Below are 26,451 nucleotides of genomic sequence, written 5' to 3' on the forward strand. Positions count from 1 at the left end.
TTATTAATTCTAATATAAATTTCATATAATTTCAATATGAGACTATTTCAATCGACAATTTGAATTTTGTTGTTTCAAAAGTATTTTTAATATAGTTAGGTTATACACACAACTTTGTACACTTTTGTTTTCACCATTATTTTCTATAATGAAGTCACTGGATGTCTATAGTACACACTAAAATGTTTAAAATTGGATACTTATTACTTATGACTTATGGGCAGTTGGATAGGTGATACTATAATATTTTAAATTCAATGCTATAAGTATACCTAACAGGATTTTTTGGATATTTATTAATTTAATAATAAAATCTAATCATGAAAATTTCTTACCAACATTTTAACATCAGATTATTAGCCATTTTTAACTTTTTACTAGGGAAATTAGTATCAGCTTGGTGATTAAAGTCTAGACACCCAAAATAAATAAAAATATACTTTGACGTACTTACGTTTCTTAACTAGGTATAATTTTTATACAACATAATATAAAGTTATAATAAAAAAATTGTATTAATAAGTTATTATAATTCATATTGTAATCGCTCCGTGTTTTTTTTTTGTAGAAATCTTTTATTTCTGCTTGATGCACGCCTAAAGTCAAAATTTAAACAAAGGTTTAAATTATTAATATCAGCTTTTTGGATTACGAACAATAATATATTTATCATACTTTTCGTAGCCGATATTTCATCACTGATGTTTTTTCAACATCATTCGTCCGTCATTTTCTTGAACACATTCTGTACAAGGTGTAAAGAATTTTCTATTCTTCGAGACTGAATATTTGAGGACGCCAAAGTTATGGCCATAAGATAATTGTAAAGGTAGTCAACAAAATATTATAATTTATAATTTACCATAAATCATCGATGTTAAATAAAGTAGGTATATTATACACGAGTGTCAATTTATTTTACAATAAAATACGATATAAGTACTCAATTCATATATATATATATATATATATATATATATATATATATATATATATATTTGATTAAAACAATCCTAAAAATAGTGATTTTATCTTGAGAATTTAACTTGAGCACAATTAATTATTTGTTAGAAATATATACGTGATTATCGTGAAACAATACTACAAGTCTACAACTACTGCTATCTTTGTACTACCTACTGTACGTAAATCGAAATAAATACACTGATATGCGTAATTAAAAATTATATTAATCGTGGAAGGTATACATTTTTTTGATATTTTAATTTTGGAAAATTTGAGATAGGTAAGTACATAATAAACAATTTAACATTATATACTGCCCTTTTTTGCTCTTATGCGTGGTTGGTGAATCTACTACAAACTTTTAATTTTCAAACAACAACCTTTTTTTAATTGCATTATCTGAAACAGAAGATTTATCGAAATATTTGTATGTTTAGTCGTTTAGTGTATAAATATTAAATACCAAATATTGAAGTTATAATTTAGTAATATTATATTGTAGGGTTGATACAATTAGTGGAGTGTATAATTCGTGTAATAGTGAAATACACATTTTGCAAAGTAGGTTACTAGCACCCACCTTAGCACTTCAAACATAGGGTCTCGTTAGAAAATCCAAATAAATATCCAAACATTAAATATAGTTATATTTATAAAATAATAAAATAAATGTTGGAATTACGTCTTGTACTTATATTGAATTTTCCGAAAAGAAAACTGTAGACAAAAGTAACCGTATTATTGATAATGAGTGTTCAATAATAATAAATTACCGTCGTATGATACGTATAATATAGTGATCCACTGTATGATTTTTTTTTAGGCGTTTATTGTGTGTAAAAATATTTTTTATTAAACAATAATAAAATATTATATTGCGTGTGTGATGTATAATGTATATTTCCTGTCGTACTGTCATTATTAAACATAAATTTAACGTAAAGATTGAAATCTCATTCCTTTCCTCTTTTTTTTTTTACATTGTAATAATATTACAATCACTGATACGCAATGACATACACACACTCATACAGACATACCCAAGCAAACTCGTATACCTATATTGTATTATATGTTTATCCCGCATGAAATGACCTAGACATTGTTCCCCACCAAAAACGTAATATTCATATCGTGGTTATTTAATTTTAATAAAGATAAAAAACCTAATAAAACAATTATCATTATTATTACTATCAATAAATAGGTAAAGTATATAATATAGATATTATACATAAACACGTTAAGTCTGGTACATATATTATGTTTATTAAAATTCCAAAAGTTAAAAATTTGCATTCGCACGAAATTTATAATCTTAATACATCCGGGTGCCCAGTTAACGTTATTTTTTATTTTGCTATGTTGCGATATTTTATGTTATCAATCTTAATTACCTATTAATAATTATACAATGCAATGCTGTTGTACAGATTGTAAATACATTATTACAAAAAAAAATTCTCAAAATATGATTTAGTTTCAATTAAGTACTTCAAATATAGATGAAAAAACTTTTAGAAGTAAATCAACTCGAATCTATGTATCTAACGATTCTAATATGATATAAAAGTACTGAGGTTAAACTTGAGTAGGTGTATTCAGAACAAAGCTAACAGTTAATGAACACTGTACAATTGTAAATTGTTCATGTTCATTCCTTTATGTAGCGTTTCTCAAGTTCATTTATGTGGGTATATTACATTTATCTTGAACTAAAACTTTATGTAGTATCATACAAATATAACATACAAATAATAACATAACAAATTGCGTTTTTGTGACATTAATACATTATATATTATATGAGTAAAATTTGTATTATTTATTAAATTACTACCTATAAACAGTATAGGTATATTTTATAATACAATTTGAATATTACTCTAGAACCTACAATAATTGTTCTATAATGTTTAATAAAAAGCTGTAATTTATAATATTTATTATACGTTTAATGAATATCTAATAATATATTATATAGATTTTATTTGTTTCAGAACTTAGGTTTATTTTCGTACTGTCCTTATGGATCACTGCAGCCAGTTCATTGTACAAAATCGGTGTCGGAATTGCCGATGTAACTGGGCCTGCAGCAGGTGTTACTTTTGTGAGTATTATTTTGATTTTGATTTTTTATGACAAATTTTATATAGCAACTTATCGTGAGACATTATATTACTTGAATAAAAAAATTACCCTGTTGCAATCTTTGCACTGATAATTGAAGCAATACTAAAACTGACCCTTCTCACCCGGAAAGCAGTAATTTATTGCAATAAATCATTTTAAAAACAAATTAACAACAATTGCAATTTTTATAGCAGCCAGCTAAAAACGTCGCAAATGATTTCTTAATATAATAATGATTGTATAATATTATTTTGAATTTAAAAATCAAATATCTTACATAATATATATTAAATACCTATTGTATTTATATAAAGTCGATTAAACAATTATATTCTTTATTTTAAAAGTTTACCTATTAGGCTGTTATACTTAATTGTTAATACATTTCAATTTTGAATACAATTTGCAGGTAAACACAATTTAATATTTATAATAAATTATTTGCAGACTTCAACATAATTATAATTATATTTTGATAACTCACTGATATCTCTTTCGTATTTATTTTGTTTTAATGACTTTATGAGTTATAAGTTTATAATTAAGGATTATAGTCGGGGTTCAAATATTTCATAAACATCGTGATTTAATTAAATTAACTAAAATCAGTTAACTATAATAATGCATATTATCGCTAGAAAAATAAATGTTATAATGATATTATACAATATTGTAAATTTCACAATTATTAAACATATAGGTATATTTCTGAGGAATGCCCAAAATGCAAATCAATATACATAATAACTCTTAATCTGCTACGCAATATTAAAGTAGCCCTCAACGAAGACGAAGCTACAATAATTATCACCTTACTTCTCAATGTAATTTACTTTTATTTAAGCTATTATTTAATTTACTTTTATTTAATATTAGGTATAAACATTAGCAAATCAAACATTGTAAATATTATCATTCTGTTATCATAAAATACAATAAATAATGTTAGCTATCAACCCTAGCCGTCGAACCAGTAAATCCATAGGTAGGTAATAAAAAATAAATTGTTGTTTGTTCAAAAATTATCAATAATAGGCATTTCTAATATATTATCGAGGTTAATATGCTGAACAGGTTGTGACGAAGTCGAATACAACTCAAAAACTCTGTATTTTATAAATAAAGAAAAATCGGAAACAATTACACTGTATACGTAATTTTTCGAGTAAAAAGTAAACAGTCGATTCAAGACTTCACTTAGTGAATTATTTAATGGAGGTAGGAATACAAAGCAAAACAAGGACAATTTAATCGTTTTAAAGGTGGCACGGGAATAAAAATAAATATTGTTTTTACTAATAATAAACGTCGTAACGATTGTAAAAACACAGAAAGAGTTGCCTAGCAGAGATGCATTTTATACATGGACTCAAATATCGAAGCAATCAAAAACAAATGTATATTATAAATTAAAATTAAATAAAATGTTGAAAATTCATATTGTTCATTTGTTGGTTTATTTATACCGTATGGGTGTATGGGACATAGGTAGTAAATATTACACTATAGAGCGTTTTCAATTTCTCCATCACCATATTTCGACGTTTAAAATAAATATTCATGTACATAATATGCAATATACATAATAAATTTGTGTGTGTGTGTGTGTGTGTATAACGAAAGAAGTACAAAACTTATGATTGGGTTCTTAATCATAACGTCTAATCACTAAAAATTGTGAATTATATTTGAATTTTGCGAGGAGTCGTTGAAAATGTATCATTAAAATTAATTATTATTTTATGTATTTTATGACGGATGGATTTGTATTTATACAGTTTATATTATTATTAAGTGTTCTAATTTTTATTTTAATACGTTGTCACGAGTCAAGCGCGCTATTTGTCGGTCGCGTGATTTCCAAAATTGTATTTTCACTGCAGTTGCCCGTTAGCCATAGTTATAACTTTTATATTATAAAGTCAACCCATTTGTAATTTTAATTTACAATAAAACCTCGCCAAGACGGAATCGCTTGGGACCGTCCAATTTTTCGTCTTAACGGGGTTTCCAACTTTGCGGGGTTCACATGCATTATGTATTTGAATCAGGACCAAAGAAATTGTCCGAGTCACCGGGGTGTCCGTCCTACCGAAGTTTTACTGTAATATTATATGAGTCATCATTACGAAAACCATTCAAACCCATGCAAATTAGTAGGTCATTTATTAGTAGGTATAAGACTTATATGACTGCGTACAATAAACCAAAGATTTGTTAGCGAGTGTACAAACAATTTAACTCTATTAATATTATTAAATATACTTGACCAAGAACAAAACGAATTTCATACGAATATTTTTGACGGTGCAGATTAAGTGGCCTTACGTAAAAATGGAGACGACAAAATAATATTTTTATGACAATACTTCTACGTCCCAACGGTGGTTTAGTTTGTCTTCGAATCTCTCATGACACAATATACATCAACAGTAGATTGAATATTAACACATATAACCATTATAACAATGTTATAATATCTCGAGTGTTATGTATATGCGTTTATAATATATTCCTACTTTTTAATTGAAACCGTTGATTATGTAATATTATTTAGAAATTGATTTATTTTCTTTTATCTCAGATTTTAATATTGTCAAACAGGTTTTATGAAAGTTTTGATGACACGTTATAATAAGATACATATTAATATGTTACCCATACGCTAATCACAACACTGAGATGTATAATAACATATTTATTGCCTATTTTGTATTATGTCACGTGTGTATTGTTTAGTTGGGATACGGAAAAATGGAACAAAGCGGAGAGGGAATCCATTTGCGACAGTTTTCCAGGGCGTTTTTAATTGAAGATTCGACATCTAGAATAGCATTCGTCAGCATCGATTCTGCGATGATGGGTGACCAAATAAAGAAAGACGTGAGTGGAAAATTGAATATACCTATTAGCTATTATTTTATTATATTATAAACTATAATAATACAGTAGATTCTCAATTTGTAAGTTTTGTAAATTCTAAATTCTAAAAAAAAATTGATTGTCATACAATTTTTTCTTCAATATTCATTAATGGAGTCCATATGAGTTTCTGCCGATTGAATTAAATATTATTCTTCGTATTAGTAGAAATGACACAGTTCACAAATTTTAGAATACGGCTTACAGAAATGATTAAATATTCATATTTTGTTTGTATTAAACATATGCAGTGAACAAATCACTTTTAAATTCAAACAGCATTCGTGGTCAGATTTATATAAAAATATAATGCGTCCTAAGCCTTCACTTTTCAGGTATCATAACAATACTATATAATATCGATTTCCAGTGAAATTTCACAGTCTTATATTATCATATTACTTCTTAACGGTATTCATTATTTAGATTACGAATTAAAAATTCCAGTTTTTCCCGATTATTTTTTTTTTAAATACTGGTCATTTATACTTTTTATCCCCCCCTCCACCGTGATCAAAAAAGTATCAACTAGATCCAATTCGCTACCAATAACCAAATTCAAAGTTATAACTGAAAATCGAATCTTTTTTTTTTACTGTTTCCTAAGAGTAAAAACAAAACAAAAAAAAACAAACACATGAGTCATGACCAATACATTTATCGCTGTTTTTAGAATTTAAAAGTGATTAAAATTGAAAAAAAAACATTCAATATTTGAAGTAGATACTTCTTAATTTATTATTTTACTTATTGCAACGCAATCCTATATTATTAATGGATATTGATGAAAACGTTCACGACGAACAATTACATTTTTTGTCGGCCTTTTTGATAAAACTAGAGAATTGGAAATTAAACTGTACATAGGTATACATTTAAAGAATTGTTTTTTTTTTGTCTTTCTACACTCGAGAATCTACTAAATAATATTATGATATTGTCGTAATAGTTTGATTGACGATGAAATATATTGCAATGTAATCAAACGACGAATACGATTTGAAGGTATTGAAAAAATTGAAGGAGAAGCTACCGGGCTTGTACGACACGAATAACCTTATGCTTTCGTCGACGCACACACACTCGACGCCGGGAGGTTATATGTTACATATGCTGTTTGACTTGAGCACATTGGGTTATGTTCAACAAACCTTAAACTGTTTAGTAAAAGGTATTACACTGGTGAGTTTGATATACAAAAACAAGTAATATTTGAATTCTCATAATATAGATACGCGTGTATTTGTAAAAACACCCATCATATTTGTTTTGCAAATGGTGTACGCTTCAAGGCGAATAAAAATACTTCGTTCGACTTTTTTTTTTTCGTTTCTTTTGATATTAAACTATACACCTTGAATAAAAAATTATTTGACTTTTTCGACGTCTTCAAATTCGTTTTTGCGCGTACCAGAAATTAAAGATTTTTGTCACGATTCGGCTTCGATATTATAATAATATCATTATGTTGTTACTAGTAAATTAAAAATATCATTATACATCAATGGAAATACTACGGCACCTATATATATTATAATATCCATTTAAAATATTAATACAATAACAGTATAATAATAAGATGATGAGCAATGATGTTATTATTAGATTTTTTATATTTTTGAAAAGCGGTCTTTTTATAAAACCTTAACATTTTGTATACTTACACTGATCTGATTTTTATAAATAGAGTATTCTACGGGCCCACGACAAATTAGATTATGGACGTATATTTGTTAATAAAGGTGAACTAAAAGGGATATCGATGAGTAGAAGTCCTCAGTCATATTTATTAAATCCGGAAGTCGAACGCGCGCAGTAAGTAGTATTTTATTTCATACTATAAGTCATGCAATACACTCATAGGTACCAATATTACACGCAGATCGAAAAATATTATTATTTAATGTTGTTGTTGATTAATATTTTTTATTGCATGCGGTAATAATAATAATAATAATTCACTAAGGATTTTAATAGAAAACAAATACGCGAAGGTAATCGATTTTTGCTGTTGGCTAATATATAAGGGTTTAATACACAAGCACTCGGTGAAGAGAGAATGGGGGGCACTTTACCCCCTCCAAATTTTTAAGATCAAACGCGAGATATAATAGCAATATTTTCCATAATATTTTCTAATATTATTTATACAAAGTATAGGTAAATATTGAAAGGCGACGATCGTCTAACATATTATATTATACCCTTATAAACCACCTTATGTATTCCGGGTGGAGGTGGCAAAGAGAGAATTTGACCCTCTTCTTCCCTCCCCCCCCCCCCCAATACCTTAGTAGCGTAGTATGTTTTAGCCCGTGTTTTCCCCTGTAATGTCATAGTACATATATCAAGTGTCGCCGATGCCAGAATATTCATATTTACATATAGAGCTGCAGAATTCAGTATTTACATACACGCGAGTTTGTTGTAAACATTGATAAATAACAATTTTCAGAATAAAGTTACCCAGTATAGTTTAGTACAGTGGTCTTCGACCTTTTTGGACTCGCGACCCACTTTTTTAGGCCCACATTTTTCGTGACCCACGTAAGCTTAGTAGAAAAACAAAGCTAAAATTGCTTAATGCCTATATTGTATACTAATACCTATTATAACTGAATAAACTGAATATACTCTGATTTGATATCCATTATATTATAGATTATATAAACTGCATTTTTATTTATTTCATCTATTAAACTTATTTTTTATATTAAAAATAAGACGTATCGCGACCCAATTTTAAAGCTTACGCGACCCAAAAATGGGTCGCGACCCACCGGTTGAAGACCACTAGTTTAGTAGAACATCAGTCATAATTAGGTTTCTTTTTCATAGTTTTAGTGATCGGACTGACTTGGTGACGAAACTCGGCTTGCAGGCGGTCTTTATTTAATCCAATATGCGTACAGGAAATTAAATTTAAATAATTTTAAACGGTCACTAGATAGGTATAGTTGGTGATAGACCACTTTGCACATAACCAAATGTGTCATTTAGAATTCGTTGAATAAAATATATAGATTGGTTAATGCTAAAATAAGGTTAGGTTAGGTAAATTTAAAAATATTTACTAGGTTTTATATTAGTATGGTCCTTTGATTTATTTCCTATATACCTACCGATTCAATATTTGAATGATAAATTATTGTAATAGTTAATGTAACAGGTATACTTTTTCAGTTTAATGAAGTTTAATGCTTTAATGTCATTATTAAATATCAGAAGTTGCCTTAGGTACTTATATAGTAATATCGTTGTAGTATGATGCCCCCCCTCCCCCCGAAAAATTGATCTTTGAATCCGTCAATGTGTATTGTATTATCAGTATAATAAAGTATATAATAATATTAACCACGATAAGTGCCTCACTTCGTTTGTTAATCGGATCGCTGTTCACGATATAGATACGCACATAACGTCGACAAGACTATGGTGCAGCTGAAGTTTGAGAGCGAGTACGGTGTGCCGCTGGGCGTGATCAACTGGTACGCGGTACACGCGACCAGCATGAACAACACCAACAGGCTCATCTCGTCGGATAACGTCGGATACGCGTCGGTGTTGTTCGAGCAAAAGATGAACCCCGACAGTTTCATAGGCAAAGTGAGTGTCGCCAGGAGGCATATAATATTATAATGTCCTGTCGGTATAGGTGCAAGTATATAGGGACTAAGCCAAAAACTCGAAGGTTTCACATTATTACATCCCATATGAAAACATTTTCGTCTCTATGTACAAATCTCAAACACTATTTGCGACTATGCCTGCAGATTCTGGACGCTTATACAGGCGATTAGATTTTTTCGGAATGACCATTAGACACGTGTCACATTTTTTTTCGTACAGGGTCCGTTCGTGGCTGCGTTCGCTTCGTCCAACCTGGGGGACGTGACACCCAACATCAAAGGTCCTCGGTGCCAGAAATCGGGAAAGCCCTGCGACATTCCCGGACCTTCGTGTGACGTCGACGAACTGTGCGTGGCTTCTGGACCGGGCGACGACATGAAAGAGAGCACCAAAATAATCGCGCGACGACTGTTCGACAAAGCGTATGTGAGTTTGTTTTATAGGTTTATACCTGTAGATTATAGGACGTGCCGATTTTATCTATTTGAATAATATTATATAAAATATTTACGAACTCATTTTATTCTTCATTTAGGTACCGTACTCTTATATAACTCATAAAAAATAAAGTTACGTGTCACGTTATAAAATTAATTATATATTAATATGTATATATATATATAGTTAATACACAGAAGAGTAAAGTTATCGAATCCAGACGTAAAGATAATTTTGTATTATGTGTTTTTCAGGAACTAATGGCTGAAAAACCAATCATCGAAATCAAAGGACCGATTAAGTCCATACACCAGTTTGTGGACATGACCATGGAGGAAGTAGACTATAAGGTGCCCGGAGGAGAAATGGTCAAAGGAAAGGGGTGCAAACCTGCGATGGGTCATACGTTTTCATCGGGCACTATCGACGGGCCGGGGTTGTTCTCGTTCGAGGGTGGCTCCAAATCTTCGAACAATCCTCTCTGGGACCTGGTGACGAACTTCGTGCCCAAGCCTAGTCCAGAACAAGTGGAATGCCACGCGGAGAAATCGATTTTGATATCGACCGGAGAAGTTAGTGAAATCAAAAATACAATGATATTATAATATTATATAATATTACGGCCGTTGGACCGCAGTCGTGGTAATACTAGTTTTTCGGACGTATTTTTGGTTTTAGTTTAATTATCCATTGGCTTGGTCACCGAAAATAGTTGCCACCCAGTTAGCCGTTATCGGACCGTTGATCATAGCGTGCGTCCCGGGCGAGTTCACGACTATGTCGGGGAGACGCGTGAGAAAAGCTGTCAGCGACGTCCTTTGCAAAAGCTCATGGTGTACAGTAGTTATTGCGGGACTTTGTAATTCATATACCGATTACATAACCACACCCGAAGAATACAAGGTACTAACAATAGAAGATGCATTAACAATATTAAATTAACATTATTTATACTTGCGTTTAAGAGAAAAGTGTATGGTTCAAATTCGAAGACATAGATCTCGATGTGCCTAATAAAAAATAGTAAAAAGTTTGATCGATATTTTGCGTAATAAAGCTAGTAGGTGCCTATACTTTAAAATTACTTTGTTTGTGAGCAAATTATATTTAAAAGAAGGTTTAAAATTAGGAAGAATTATTTATACGTCTTAATAACTTAGAAATATTCTCCAAACTATATTATGTGTTTATGCATACCTATATAAATCATATTTCTTCAAAATACATGTTTATTAAAAAATCACTGAAATGTGCAGTTAATTAATATATGATGAAAATAAAAACTATAGAATACACTAAAAATTAAAATATGTCGGTATAGCTGTATAAGTATTAAGGTTCTTATTTTATTTCACAACACGCGCTATATGCGACGTATTCTGCGCATTTAATGCGATCACCTAGAAAACAATTGAAAATAAATAAAACCTATGAAATAATTAGTTATAATATTATATTATTATTGGATTAATACAGCTGCAGCGTTACGAAGGTGCTTCCACGTTGTTCGGACCGTACACGTTGCCCATTTACCTGAAACAGTATACGAAACTGGCCGAGGCGTTACTGAACAGTGATGTCAAACTGGACCCAGGTCCTGACCCGGTCGACCTGAGACCCGATGTGTGGTCGCTACTGCCGTCTCCCATGCGCGACTCTCCGATTGGGCGTCACAGTTTTGGAGACTGCATCGAACAACCACCGTACTCGGCCACGTGGGGCCAAACGGTTAGAGCGAAATTTGTAAGTACAGCGTATTACGGTATATCCATTTAGGTACGATTCATAGGTATTATAGCAGTATAGGTACAATTTATAGGTTATAGCAGGGGTCGGTAATAGGCTGCCCGCGGGCCAAATCCGGTCCGTGTAAGGGAAAAACTGGACCGCCAAGAATATTATTTTTAATGCTGTTTTCCGCACATAATAGATATTTGATCTATTTTTATTTTGTACTTGGGTGTATTTTGGCCCCACATATATACATATACATTGTCTTGTTGTCTCCAGGTATCAGGTCATCCTAGGAACAACCCCATGTTGGAACAGACGTTTTTGACGGTTGAACGGCTCACGGACGATTTAAATTGGAACATCGTCGCCACTGACGCCAATTGGGAAACTGAGTGAGAAGTCAAGAGCTCGTTTTTGACGCAGTTTTTCACATAATTCACTAGACATATTAAGTTTTATATGATTTCCACAGATTCATATGGAAGTCCGTTTCGTGGATTTGGGCCAGCAGTGTAGCGGAAGTCAAATGGACAATACCCGAAAACACTACACCAGGGCTCTACCGCCTTAGGCACTTTGGATATTTTAGAATGTATTTTGGAGGTGGCAGACTCGGAAAATACTTTGGCACTTCGGAAACGTTCAAAGTGTCGAAGAATTAATGCTAACGTCAGTTTTGTTTCAAAACACAGATACATCATTCAATTTTTTCCATTTTACCTTGAGAGTATGTTTGGTATCAGTTCCTGTCCATAATATTGTTAAAATAAGAAACCCACTTTTTCCCTCCAAATGTCAATTTTGATTTTTATAATATTTTTATGATACGATTATGGCATACATATCATTATTAAATCATTTAATATACACGTGTTAAACAATAAGCATATGATGTCAGTGTAATTCGATTTATAATAATTGTGGTGCCGGTCAAACTTATCATATAATATTGGTAAGACCTGATAACTAATATAATATATAATCATGTCGACGAAAAAGAAATTGTGTATTTAAAATACTTATACGTAAATAATAGGTATATTGTTCATTTTTTGATATGGTTAATATAATATTGGTAATATAGGTCTATACGTCATAATATTATAACCTGTATACATGTATATTATACTTGTAGGTCAGTATATTATTTTTTTGATAGGTACTGTTTGATAATGTGAAAATTAAAAAAAAAAAAATCACTAAAAATATCATACATACCAATCATCAACATATATATGTCCGTTGACTTTTAAAACCGCACACTTTTGATAGGTTAAAACCACACAATTTTTAAAATTGTTGTATCCAACACTTATGTTTTTAACCCCTAAAAGGTCTTTACTGTAATACTTTAAAAATTATTGTGTATGTGTATATAATTTCTAATTTATTATTTATTCAAACAAAAAAATGTATATATTTTATAAGACTTCGCATGATTATTGTATAGTAGCATGATCTTAGTGTATGGTTTTAACCCACTATAAGTTTAGCTATACAATGACAGATAAAGTGTGCGGACCTTTTTTAGATCAAAATCAAAAGTGTGCTGCTTCGGATGCAACCATACCTATAATATGTCATTTTTGAATTACTTTTTTGAACTTTTCAACAAATTGCTCGTATTAATAAATATTGAATTTTAGTTTTTTATCATTGATATTAAAAATAATACATTTGTAGCGAACCATAATAGGGGTTAAAAACATAAGCTATAAACACGCCCGAGTCTCAAGGAATCCATTGATATAATTTTTATTGAAAACGGTCCAGTAGTTTTTCAGTCTACAGAGGACAAACAATGAAACATTAATATTTGTATACATATTGTAATTAGATGGATAAGCATACTTTATATACAGTAATTTCAATGATAAGGAAAACATATTCGTTATGGTAAATAATCGCATACTACTTAACTTTAAATAAACGTTTTAAATTATTATTTAAATTAATTTATGAATTGTCTTAATATAAAATTATACTTTTTTTGAGAAGAAAATGATATTAGGTATGCATTAATATAAGAAGTATATAGTTACCTACAATATCATGTACCTATTTAAGACGCAAAACATAATTCAACCAAAATACTCTTCGGAATTTTTGTTCGATATTTAAGAATAATATTCTTGTGATATACATATACCTAACATCCTTTTAAATTTTGAGCGGATCAATGAATGTATGGATTTAATGATTCAACAATGTGTGTGTGTTTTTTTTTCATGCGTCTGAAGATACTTTTTACATTAGAAAAAAATGATTAAATTCTAACGTCGATATAATTTCTGATAGGAAGTGAATCTAGTTGGTACGCTAAGGGGCCGAAAGTAAAAAATTCCTAGTTATATTGAATAATAATGAGAAGAACAAAAAAAAATTAGGAAAATCATCATCGACCGATGCGCCATCGCCGCGCCGCCGCCGAACATGAAAGTGAGTAAAGTTCTGTAGATCGATTGCCGTTGCGCACGATTTCACGGCGTTTTTTTTTTACGGCGGTGGTCGTCATTGCCCGATAACAGGTGGCCATTACCTAGTTAAAAAGTTATTTTTTTTTATTATTTTAATTTTAACTAGTTATACTCAATTAACTGATCAACTTATGAACTTTACAAGTTCAATCGACAGTTAAAATAGCTACGCTTTTATTAGTTGATTTAAAAATAATCACAAACATTTCTGTTATTTTTCCCGATAAAATAATTTTGTATAATATAGATATATTTAAATAGATTAGACAGGCATAATATTATATTATGACTTTCAACTGCTATATTTGAATTAAAAAAATTAATATTTATTAAGTTATTACTTATTATTAATTTACATTTGTATAGCTTAAATATTTAATATAGGTACGTCATACGAGGTACACAGTATACGTTATCTATGATAAAAGTTCGATAAAATTGTATATTTTAATTTAGGACATTTTAAAGAACGTAGTCACTCTTTATGTGATTCACATACTAATTTAAAAAAGTAGGTCAACTTTTCGAATTAAATTTATGATTTGTTAACTGTAACTCCTTGGGTATCAGGTATGTATATTTATATTATTTATTATTGTCATTAACATTTGAATTAATACCAACTTATCGTAACTTACAGTTATTAATAGTTACCTCGTATATAAATAGGAAACAGCATACAATTATTGTATAAATGTTTTAAAATTTTAATTTTGTATATACATTAAATAATATACCCTAATAGTTTTTAATCCCCATGAAAAATATTTTTGAATCAGATACCTGCACAAAATCATTAAAATCAATTATTCTTCTTATATTAAAGTCATACTAATTATTGTATATTATGTTTACCGTATTTTTAATAAAACGATATATTCAATAAATAATTATACTCCATAGAATGTTTAAATAAAATATTTAGGTATTTTTATTATAATATATTGACCGCAATATTCAACAGTTCAGTACCTACTCATACTTGCGCAGGCAGTTAAATAATTAAATTTATTAAATATTTTAAAATTGTATACAATTCACATTGAAGATTAAGCACATTTTGAAAACAACTTAAACGATTTAATCAACTTCTTCGACGTTTGGTCCTTTTGCACCAGCTTGATGTAGTTTGGTCATGATTGGTGAACACTCTTTTTGCAGGTCTTTCAATTTATCTTCAAACTCGTCTTTATCAGCTAATGTGTTTGTTTCCAACCACGTGATCACCGCTTTACAGCTACAACACAAGACACGGGTATTCAATTAAAGTGAATTTTTACAATATTATAAACAAGTGGATTTGTTACCTTTCCAATATAGTTTTCTTGTCCGTCTCTGGTAGTTTCGAACCAGCTTCTTCGATCGCTTGTTTGACACTAAACGCGTAGCTCTCCAATTGGTTCCTGGCGGTAACGCGTTCCTTTTGTTTTTCGTCCTCTTGTCTATACATCTCCGCTTCCTTCAACATTTTGTCAATATCTTCTTTGGACAACCGACCTTTGTCGTTCTTTATGGTAATCCTCTCGGATTTTCCCGTGCTGATTTCCTTGGCGGACACGTTGAGAATACCGTTGGCGTCCAAGTCGAACGTCACTTCGATTTTTGGGACGCCACGTGGTGCAGGAGGGATTCCCGTCAAGTTGAACGTACCCAACAAATTGTTGTCCTTGGTCATTGCTCGTTCACCTTCATACACCTAAGACAATAGTTAAACTCGGCTCGAACAAAGCATACGACAACAACAACAACAACAATGTCCTAAGTAGAAAGTGGATATTATTATAAATGCGCACCGTTATCGTGACAGCCGCTTGGTTGTCGGAGTACGTAGTAAATGTTTGCTGTTGTTTGCACGGTATGCGAGAATTGCGTTCCACGAGTTTAGTCATTACGCCACCTGCTGTCTCGATGCCGAGTGACAGGGGAGTGACATCGACCAAAAGTACGTCTTGGATTGCCGAACTGGTATCGCCACTGAGAATGGCAGCCTGGACGGCAGCTCCGTACGCCACGGCCTCGTCAGGATTGATGGACAGGTTTAGAGATTTGCCGCAAAAGAAATCCTGCGCCGAAACGACGTGTAGGTATATTATATTAACATAAATAGATTATAACACATTCAGATAACTACCTACTTAACCAGTAAAGGGCAGTACGACGAAACAACGAAATCGCAAATGGTGAAAATTGCCTATGGTACAACGTAAACTAGCTTATGTATATTATGTAGTTATAACAGCGAATTCAATATTGTTGTAAATATAAATGTTGATAAATAAAAAATGTGGTATTGTCAAAATAACGTGTTTTTTTTTATGTATAATCAGTAAACTTACAACTAAAATTGAATTTCTATGTCGTCATTATAGAAGGTATATTACATGTCGTACTATAATATTATATGCAATTCTATAGGTAATATACTTTAAATATAATTTAGACATTATCTAATATAAAACTAAAATAAATAGATAATTCTCATATTATGATTAATAGGAAGATACAAATCAGGGACGGATCCAGGGGGGCCTAGGGGCCAAGCCCCCCCAGACATATTTTTTTATAAATATAAATTTTATATATTAAATAACAAATGAACAAAATCTAAACTTTTTTCCACATTGTCGCTTTTTATATTAAATAATCAATAATTTATTTATCACATTGATCACCTATAACCTAACCTATATCTACTATTATGTCAACATTTTTAATTTATAAATAAAGTAAAATATTTTATTATAATAAATGTATTTGTGTTGTGAAAAATTGTTATTAAGCTATTTTAATAATATAATTTCACTATTTACGTTTCGCCGTTTCGAATTAAATATAATGTTATAGTATACCTTTACTGTACCGCTACTGCGACGGTGGTTACAGAAAAAAATAACCAAACAATAAACACTGACCTGTAACATTTTCTGGATCTTTGGTATTCTAGTCGAACCCCCGACGAGTACCACGTCGTGTATGCTGCTCTTGTCCATTTTCGCGTCGGCCAGTGCTTTTTCCACGGGAGAAAGTGTGGACCGGAACAGGTCCATGCACATCTCTTCGAATCGAGCCCGGGTGATTTTCGAATAAAAATCGACGCCGTCGTGCAGGGCGTCGATCTCGAGGGACGCTTCGGTGCTCGACGACAGTGTCCGTTTGGCCCTCTCGCAGGCCGTCCGCAGTCGTCGCAGAGCTCTCGTGTTGCCGCTGATGTCTTTCTTGCACTTCCTCTTGAACTCCTCGACGAAATGCGTCACCAGCCTGTTGTCGAAGTCTTCGCCGCCCAAGTGCGTGTCGCCGGCTGTCGACTTCACTTCGAACAACGAACCCTCGTCGATGGCCAGGATCGACACGTCGAACGTGCCGCCGCCCAGATCGAATATCAGCACGTTCTTCTCGCCCTTCAGGTTCTTGTCGAGACCGTACGCCAGAGCTGCGGCCGTGGGCTCGTTGATTATCCGCAACACGTTAAGTCCGGCAATGGCTCCAGCGTCTTTGGTAGCTTGTCTTTGTGAATCGTTGAAGTACGCCGGTACGGTTACCACGGCGTCAGTGACCTATGCACGGTACACGCATGTACGGCCATTAGTCATTATAGTCATTAAAGATAACAATACATTATAATACAACCGATATCAGTGGTTCAGAGGGGTAGTGGTTGGGGGGCTTAAACATTTTAAGCGACCTCAAGGACCAAAAATATTAATATAGGTATTATAGGTACATTATATTTGGTAAAATTATAACGTTTATTTTTCTCGTTTATTGGAGACTTGTTTGGAGACATGTTCGGAATGTTTTCGAACATGAATCTTGGATGTTGATAAATTATATTATATTCGAACCGGCTGTACTGCTTCTATGGACTTAAATGTATTATGCATTATATTTATGCATATTTTATTCTACCTAATATAGGTACCAATAGCTGCTATGATATTATAGTCTATACAAAAACAATGTTTTATATAACATTAGACTTATAGTTTAACATAATATATTGTAATATTATGATCACGTACATCATGCATATCACTTGCTATAAAATAATAATAATTTATTATTCATTTTTTCAATTTTTATTTTTGTAAAATGTTTTATGGAAACTGCCGATGACTTTTTAAAATGAAAATAAATCAAGCTTGTATACACCAAATAAATTAAACATAGTCTAAAATACAAGTTAATAATAATGGTAAACGTCACAAACCTATATAATATGCATTACCTACCGATTAAACAAATTAAAAAACACACTATTTACCTTGCCACCTAGGTAGACTTCAGCGATTTCTTTCATTTTCGTAAGCACCATTGAACTAACTTCTTCCGGAGCGAATATTTTCCTCTCGCCTTTATACTCGACGGCTATTTTAGGCAAACCACCCTCATTGACCACTTCGAACGACCAATGTTTCATGTCCTCTTGTATTTTTGGATCGTCGAATTTACGACCTACCAAACGTTTGGCATCGAAAACCGTATTTCGCGGATTCATGGCCACCTAAAATAATAAACAACGTCAGGATTGATAAAATGTTAGATAACACAAATAGATATTGACGTATATAGTATAGTGCAGACGTGCAATATTAGATAATGCGGTTATATTCTGTGGTAACTATAACACACTAATACAGTGCCTTTTAATAAATGAGAAAAAATATCGTAAACCCGTGTTATTTGTTTATTTTTTTCAAAACAAAATACAGATACAGTGAAACCTCAATAACTCGAATCGGTTGAGGGTGAAAAAAAAATTTGAGTTATTGAAAATTCGAGTTATACAAACATTTTGTGTAGGTACTTGTTGAAACGCAGGGACGAAGGTATTCGATTTATCGAGGTTTCATTATACATATTTTATATTTTTACAACACATTCACTTATATACGTATATTTAATATACACACATTTTTGTCGATTTATTAATTTTATACTGTATATTTTATTTTATACTATATAGTATATTGTACAATTACGATAACGATTAAATTCAACGATTATTATCAAACACTTGTTGTTTTTATACAGTTATCAATTCGTATTATATAATTGTACTATACTTTATAGTATTATTGTATTCAATAGGTAACTTTCTATTTAGAAAATATGCAAGAAAAATATATCTTGCCATATTCTTGTTCACATGATATATGATTATAATAAAAATATGCATTATGTATATATTTTTATCGTGTTCTATATGACTATATACAATTCTATAGACATTTCATATTTGCGCATTTCCATCTATTTGTATTAATCCAAATTATTATAATAACGCATAAAACGGTTCGACGTCGAAATAATTTTTTTTTCGATTAATTATGGAGGGAAATATGTTATTGGACCGTGCGCAGTGATATTTGAATTTGGATGAATCATCGTCGTCTAAGCGCCCGCCTCCATCTATGGGCACACACACACAAACTACAATAATATTTCTCACACTTCTTGCGACACATAAACGAAGTATATCTACAGCTAATATCGTGTGTGCGTGCGTTCATCAAACTCCCGATTTGGTAATTGAATGGTTGTAAACAGGCCTAAACGGGTAAGGTCACCTATATGAGGATTCCGTTCTAGTGGTTTTGATTTTGTTTCGTGAATAATAATATTTTATTATCATTATTATTTATGGTCGGTCTAAAAATACGTTACACGCATCGCGCGACTCTAGAAATAACCCTTTCCAGATAAAATCAAACTGGTAGCATAGTGCACATGTGTCATCGGGATATTTTTGTATCTGCCCAGTGGTGTAATGTCGTTGTGGGTGAGAATAATTAGATACGTGGGTTTGCGTTCGCGTTCGCCAAATTCGATGACGTTTGTATAACGGTTATGCGCGAATATAATGTATCGAATGCATGTGTATTTGTAAAATAATCTAAGCACATATCACAATATTATATATTTATATTATTATTATTTAGAAATTAAAACGGCCGGAGAAATCTAGATGCAAATAAAGTACATGGAGGTATTCTTAAAAATGGTCCGAAGTCAATGAAACGAAATTTGTGAACTACAAAATAAGAAAAATATACATTACATTAATATTATTAAAAAGAAAAATTAAGTGCGTATCTACTACCTACAGTAATTTTAAAAACGTATTATTAAACCAATGAGGATTTATGTACATAGAAAAAGGCACTTTAATTACACTATTACAGTCTAGGTATTATAGTTGGTACATATTATTATTGTTTGGCGCCTAAAATTGTGTGCAGTAGCAAATTAAAGAGTTATAGGTATCTACCAAATACTATTTAAACTAATTTACTTAAGTAGTAGGTACTATTAACAGTTAACATGAATATGATAGGTTATTAAACTCACTACGCAGAAAGTCTGAAAATGTTGATTATACTAATTAAATATAATCATTGAGCATATATTGTACAATATTAATAATTAATATTGTATACTTTAATATTATACTATACTATACTATCCAGTTCAAGACTTCAACAACTCAAAATTTATTTGTTTATTGGGAATAATGCGTTTTCTATATTGTTTCTCTGTGTAACGTAATGTAAATTATAATATTGAGAATGCTCTCTTGTAGTCAATAATTTAACTACCTATATTTTATTGCGTTCTTGAACTGAAATCGTCGTAAGATGGTCGATAAGATGGTGTACATTACTAGGATTTGTTATATTTCGAGTTGTTGCAGTCTTGAACTGGATAGTCGTAATATAATATACTCTGCGATGATATAATATTAATGATAGGTAACTATAAGATAACCGCTTTAATGATTAATTTGTTATTAAAGTGATATTGAAATTTATTATTGTTAAACTTCACAATGCGTTTGATTGTTGTAAAATAAATAATATGTGAACTGTTCCAAATTTTCAATCTTTAATCTAAGTTATTATTTTGGTTATAATCAATTAATTTAACTATTTATTCGGATTTCGGCTACGTATATAAACTATATATAGTGTAAAACGCAACACAATACGATTGGTTCGTTGAGAACAGAGAAACTTTTAGGGGTGAAATTGCATTTACAAATTACGAGGGTCATATTTGATCGTTTTAATCAATATTGTAATATTACTAATTATTTGTAATACCTAAACGTAATAACGGTTAACGTCTGCTTTTTTGCGTACCTGACTCTTGGCGGCATCTCCGATCAGCCTTTCCGAGTCTGTGAACGCCACGTAGCTGGGTGTCGTCCGATTTCCCTGGTCGTTGGCGATGATTTCCACTTTTCCATGCTGCCACACGCCCACACACGAGTAAGTGGTACCCAAATCTATACCCACGGCTGGTATTTTGCTCATTTTACAAAATATTTTAACAAACGAAAATGGAAAAACAAGTTGTTATCACTCTGTTGGAGCGAGCTAAAAACAAAAAAAAAAATACTTAACGGTCACGTCTTGACTGTTGAACTGTCGAAGAAAACGTATCCAAAGCTGAACACACGGTATTTATACTTCAGGCCACCACTTTTCTCCGCCAGATCATTTATAGACCGGAACCACGCCCACGTCCGAATGTTTGTTTTTATTCAACATAAACCGTTCGTAACAATTTTAAAAACACAAACATTATTATTATTATTTTTTTTATAACTATATTTTAAAGATACCCTCGAATGTAGTGGTTGGTGGGAGAAAACATTATTATTCATGTATTTATGTTACCTACAACGTGCAGTTGATTTCAGATTTGTATTTTAAAATTAACACAAATGTCACGTGTCTCATTTTCCATTATAATAATAATATACTCATTGATATTATTACTGTTCTGTAAAAATTGACCTTTAATTTAAATTCGGTTATAGTTGTTTGTGTATGTATAACTACTAACAAATAGGTATCTATTTGCAGATGCCGAAGTTCTTTGATTTGTTTTTACACACATTAAAAAAAATCATAACTTTATTTTAAGCATAACATAGACACATTTTACGGTCAAATGGTTGAAAAAAATGAACGCATCGTCCATTTAATAATTATTGAAAAAGTAACAGTACCTAAGTAGATACTGTTAAAGGTTTATTTAATTCTTTACATTTGAACGCAATAATAAACCAATTGTATAAAATATACATGATTAATAATATCGTATGGGAAATAGTACCTAGTCCAAAAAACTATTTTTGTCGTTTAACTGGTATATTTTTTTGGTGTCTAGAAAATCAAATTTATCGTGATGGTTAAAGAGTAAAGATAACCTATTGGCTGTGTGTCCTAATATTATTTCCAACTTGAGTTAAAATTTCTGCAGTGAGATTTTAATACGTTTACATAATGTTTGGAGCCTGCAGATGTTGTTTTGAATTGTTTTTGATTATCCCGTGCTACTCTTAGCGCAATCTTTACCCTATCGGCTCCAACCTCGAGTTCCATTTTGCGAATTAGCACTCATATTGTTGGATGACAATGTCCTACCAAGTGTGTGAAGTGATTGTTCCACAAATCACATAATATTATATTATTAGTTCTGTGTTCATTATTTAAAGTGGCTTCAAAGACATTCCATGTTTTTGGTAGAAATAAGGGTTTAAATGTTTTTAATTTTATATTCATACTAGCACCAACTCTCTTGTACGAACAATTTACATATTGTGTGATGTCGAAGTAATTTAATAATTCATTCGCTTCAGGGATATTTGTTTGTTTTAAAAACTCTATTTCCTCATAAACCCGTTCAAGGGGAAGGAACTCCAGTGACAGACCATCAGTCGTAGAATAAAAGTGACAAAATTTGTCACCATTCATATTATACGTTATTTGTAAACCTAACTCCTGACTTAATGAAATGTACTCTGGCTAAGATGGTAAAAACACCCTCTTATAATTCTGAACTGAAAACATTATTAGCTTTTGTAATTACTGCCTTTTCAAAATCGACATGTTAAGTCCTATGGTCGGGGAACAAATTTTGCTGTTCATATTTTTCAAGAATTGTTTTAAACATAGTTTCATAAATTGAAGTTGTCTTACGTTCTAATAAATAATATACCGCGGTAATAAAATCATGTAATAAAAATCATTTTTACGGACTCCTATAACATATTATAATTTCATAAAATAATCAGGATTGAGGTTAAAATTTTAGTCACAATACCAAGTACTTGCTTCTCCACAGTGAAAATTATAACTCGTTCATGGTTTAAATCCAAGTTTTCGTACAACGAAAACCGCTTTCCTTCTTTCAATGACCTAAAATACAAATTAAATACAATTTATACTGCATATAGGCTACATGATAACATTTTTCTATTTATGTATAATAAAATTTAACTCAAAAGTTTAATTGGTAATAAAAATATGTACAGTTTAAAAATAATTTATCAGTACCTAATCTTTACGTGTTCAAATAGTTTGAAGTTAATGGTAATTTTTTTTTGCATATTACTGCACATTTAATGATTATCGAATATTTCTGCATAATTTGACAAAAATCAAAATGTTTTGCATGTTAAATCAAAAATTAAAAAAAATATTTTATCAACCATAAAATGTAATAATACATTATGTAGGCACTAAGTGAATATTATTATTATTTTTATTCATTTAGTTAATATTTAATTATAAATTACAATTTTTTTTTTGTTTATATTAATAGTAGCTGTAATATATAATAGTTATTTAATATATTTAAAATTATTATTGAGTCACACTTTTATAAACTATTAAATTGAAAATTTTTTATCATATGCACAATTTGAAGTATTTTTTCTTGCATATTTGTTGCACATTTTTACGATTTTGACTGCATATTATATGGCATATTTTGACACTTTTTAGTGCATACAAATTCGCACACTAATTGATAAACAATAAACAATTATAATTTAAATTTAATATTTGGGAATAATTTATACCTATCTATAATACAAAAGCAACAATCTTTGAACATTATACAAATAATCTGCTATATTTACCTTCAATTTTCAAATCTTCTAAGCAAGTAAGATAAGAAGGGTTGAAATTGCTACGTTAACGTTAAAGCAATTGCTTTTGTATAACGCATTTAACAGAACTTTCGTTTTGTAAATTACATAAAACTTCATTTGGAAGATCACCGATCGCCTTATCAAAAATCTGATAGGGTTTATTGCTAGATATTTTAAAGTTTTCTACTTTCAATGCTGCAGTGTGATTTCCGGCATTATTATGTTCTATTAGTAATTTTGCTTTAGAAATCTCTTTCGGTGTTCATAATACTGCATCACACGTATTGTATTTATTATTCAAGCTATAGCTATACATTTCTATCGTATACTATTACTTAGTTTAAGTTGAATCGTGTACGAGAACCCAACGTACACTATTTAATTAGATTTCAAGCAATTGACATCTTATAATATTCATATTATAACCTCCCTGCATGACGCGCAAACAATTTTCTTTCATGAAATTGTTTTCGTAGAATAGTCTGGTTGTTGCATAGTGCATAGTGCATTACCTCTGCCGTAAATCGTGATCGATGAACGCAGAGGCGTGACAAAAAATAGTAGGTGTGGCTCGTGCGGGAAGGCAATTTCAGTCTTTTGTGAAATGACTGCGGTTCGCCCGCGACTGAAATAGCTCACTTCCAGCCCTTGTCACACAATATACTTTTGTTTATACCAGGGCAACCCAATGCCACTAGAGGGCCAATTTCGAATGTTCAAAAATCTAGCGGGCTAGAGAACATAGAAAGCAAAAAAAAACCGTATAACTATTATACCCCTATAAATTATATAATATTACTTATATTTAATAGTTAATTAACTATAAATTTAAATACTGGATAAGAATTTATATCTACGTTTACGATAAACATAATGCTATCGGTTTTAATAATTTTATAAGTATAATAAAATAAAATACAGAAAAATCTTAACATTTTATATTTTTATAAACTAAATTGAAATATAGCACGGGCCAGTGAAAAATGGTACGCGGGCCGGATGCGGCCAGTTGCCCATCCCTGGTATACACCTACTTCAATGACGTTATATATTATTATTATATTAGTATGACGTATAAACTCTATGTCGTATATAAAATTGACAATATACTCTGTTGGCTAGTATTGTTTAATGTTGACGACGATTGTGCTAACTGCCTATACAGCGTACACTGTTTATTCGAATAGAATTAGCTTATATTTTATTCAGTTTAATTAAACTTAATGTCTTGTAAGCCTTAAACTTTTTTTAAGTTTGGTATTTATTAATTTTATAGTGTTTAAAGTAAAGTAAAGAAAAGTAATGTTTTCAATTAATTTAATTATTTTTCGTCGACTTAAAATAGCTGCCAACACAGTACTGAGCGTGCTGAGTTTCACGCGTGAAGTGATATTCTGTCAACCAATTAAAATGTGGCTGCAGGTCGTAGTTATGCTAAAGTTATAGTTGTAGTTAGATTCTATTTTACTTGCGTCAATATTACTTAACGTAATTAAAATTAGTTATACAATTATAGCTGGTGCACTTAGGACAGATTTGATAAGCCAGATTTATTCAAAAACAACTTTTAGTTAAATAATTTACCAGCGGAAGGCCCATCAGCCTGCAGGCTCGTTATATTATATTTAACATTAATACGAATCTAAATTCCTTTCAAAAAAAATGTATTTAACGACAATATAATTGGAAAAAAAATCGAAAAAATATTATTTGTTGACCCCTATAAATTATATTATATTATGTACTAGCTACTTAAGACTTAAAACTTCTGATCCGATTGCAAATTTTTTTGATTTCATATAGGTGGGTACTATAAGTTCAAAAAATTGATATATTTTACAATATTACTATATTAAAATAGGTACCTTTATTGATTTATTTTTCTTAATTAATAATGGCATCAGCTGGCGGCATTAAATTTTGATTTGTTGAACTTTTTCAGTATCCTTTTGTGATAAATTTTATATTTTTTAATTAGATTAATACATACTATTTGTATACTTATTTCAAATTTTTAATATATCTACATATTTTGGGTTTTTAAAAATGTTGGGCAATGAAAAAATACCTAATTACCGATACACATTTTGATCCCTAGCGATTAATAATTGAACATAAATGGACATATTACATTTGTTTTCATATAATATACCGTCACACTCTGTACCTATAGTAGATACGTAACTATAAACCTACCTAGTTTTTTTG

At 30.7% G+C, this 26,451-nt stretch overlaps 2 protein-coding genes across 3 annotated transcripts in view; one reads left to right on the plus strand and one right to left on the minus strand.

The window, feature by feature from the left end:
* Positions 1–12,821, plus strand: part of LOC100165996 (neutral ceramidase) — a 17,254-nt gene extending 4,433 nt beyond the window's left edge. The window contains exons 2-12 of one of the 2 annotated variants that reach the window (XM_001948560.5): positions 2,967–3,076; positions 5,839–5,982; positions 7,027–7,203; positions 7,709–7,836; positions 9,429–9,627; positions 9,871–10,077; positions 10,344–10,661; positions 10,768–10,992; positions 11,566–11,832; positions 12,100–12,215; positions 12,296–12,821. In XM_001948560.5, the coding sequence (XP_001948595.1) occupies positions 2,967–3,076; positions 5,839–5,982; positions 7,027–7,203; positions 7,709–7,836; positions 9,429–9,627; positions 9,871–10,077; positions 10,344–10,661; positions 10,768–10,992; positions 11,566–11,832; positions 12,100–12,215; positions 12,296–12,485 (2,081 nt within the window). In that variant the 3' untranslated portion in view covers positions 12,486–12,821. Of the gene's footprint in view, positions 1–2,950; positions 3,077–5,838; positions 5,983–7,026; positions 7,204–7,708; positions 7,837–9,428; positions 9,628–9,870; positions 10,078–10,343; positions 10,662–10,767; positions 10,993–11,565; positions 11,833–12,099; positions 12,216–12,295 lie in introns of both variants that reach the window. The other variant, XM_016807047.2, reaches the window with a different exon arrangement.
* Positions 12,822–15,205: 2,384 nt separating this feature from the next.
* LOC100168026 (heat shock protein 70 B2) lies at positions 15,206–21,757 on the minus strand. The gene is made up of 6 exons (XM_001949802.5): positions 21,440–21,757; positions 18,562–18,801; positions 17,213–17,854; positions 16,094–16,363; positions 15,608–15,996; positions 15,206–15,537 (listed from the first exon to the last, which is right to left on the minus strand). Exons 1-6 carry the CDS (start codon positions 21,611–21,613, stop codon positions 15,381–15,383), a joined length of 1,872 nt encoding a protein of 623 aa, XP_001949837.1. The 5' UTR covers positions 21,614–21,757; the 3' UTR covers positions 15,206–15,380.
* Between the last annotated feature and the right edge of the window lie 4,694 nt (positions 21,758–26,451).

Source organism: Acyrthosiphon pisum, chromosome A2 (assembly GCF_005508785.2).
Source record: "Acyrthosiphon pisum isolate AL4f chromosome A2, pea_aphid_22Mar2018_4r6ur, whole genome shotgun sequence".
In the NCBI taxonomy this organism is placed as follows: Eukaryota; Metazoa; Arthropoda; class Insecta; order Hemiptera; family Aphididae; genus Acyrthosiphon; species Acyrthosiphon pisum.

Coding starts and splice junctions, on each gene's coding strand:
- LOC100168026 (XM_001949802.5), bottom strand. CDS start 21,613: ATGAGCAAAATACCAGCCGTGGGTATAGATTTGGGTACCACTTACTCG. Junction 18,802..21,439: donor GAGATGCCGCCAAGAGTCAG/GTACGCAAAAAA, acceptor TTATTATTTTAG/GTGGCCATGAATCCGCGAAA. Junction 17,855..18,561: donor AAGTCTACCTAGGTGGCAAG/GTAAATAGTGTG, acceptor TACCGTGCATAG/GTCACTGACGCCGTGGTAAC.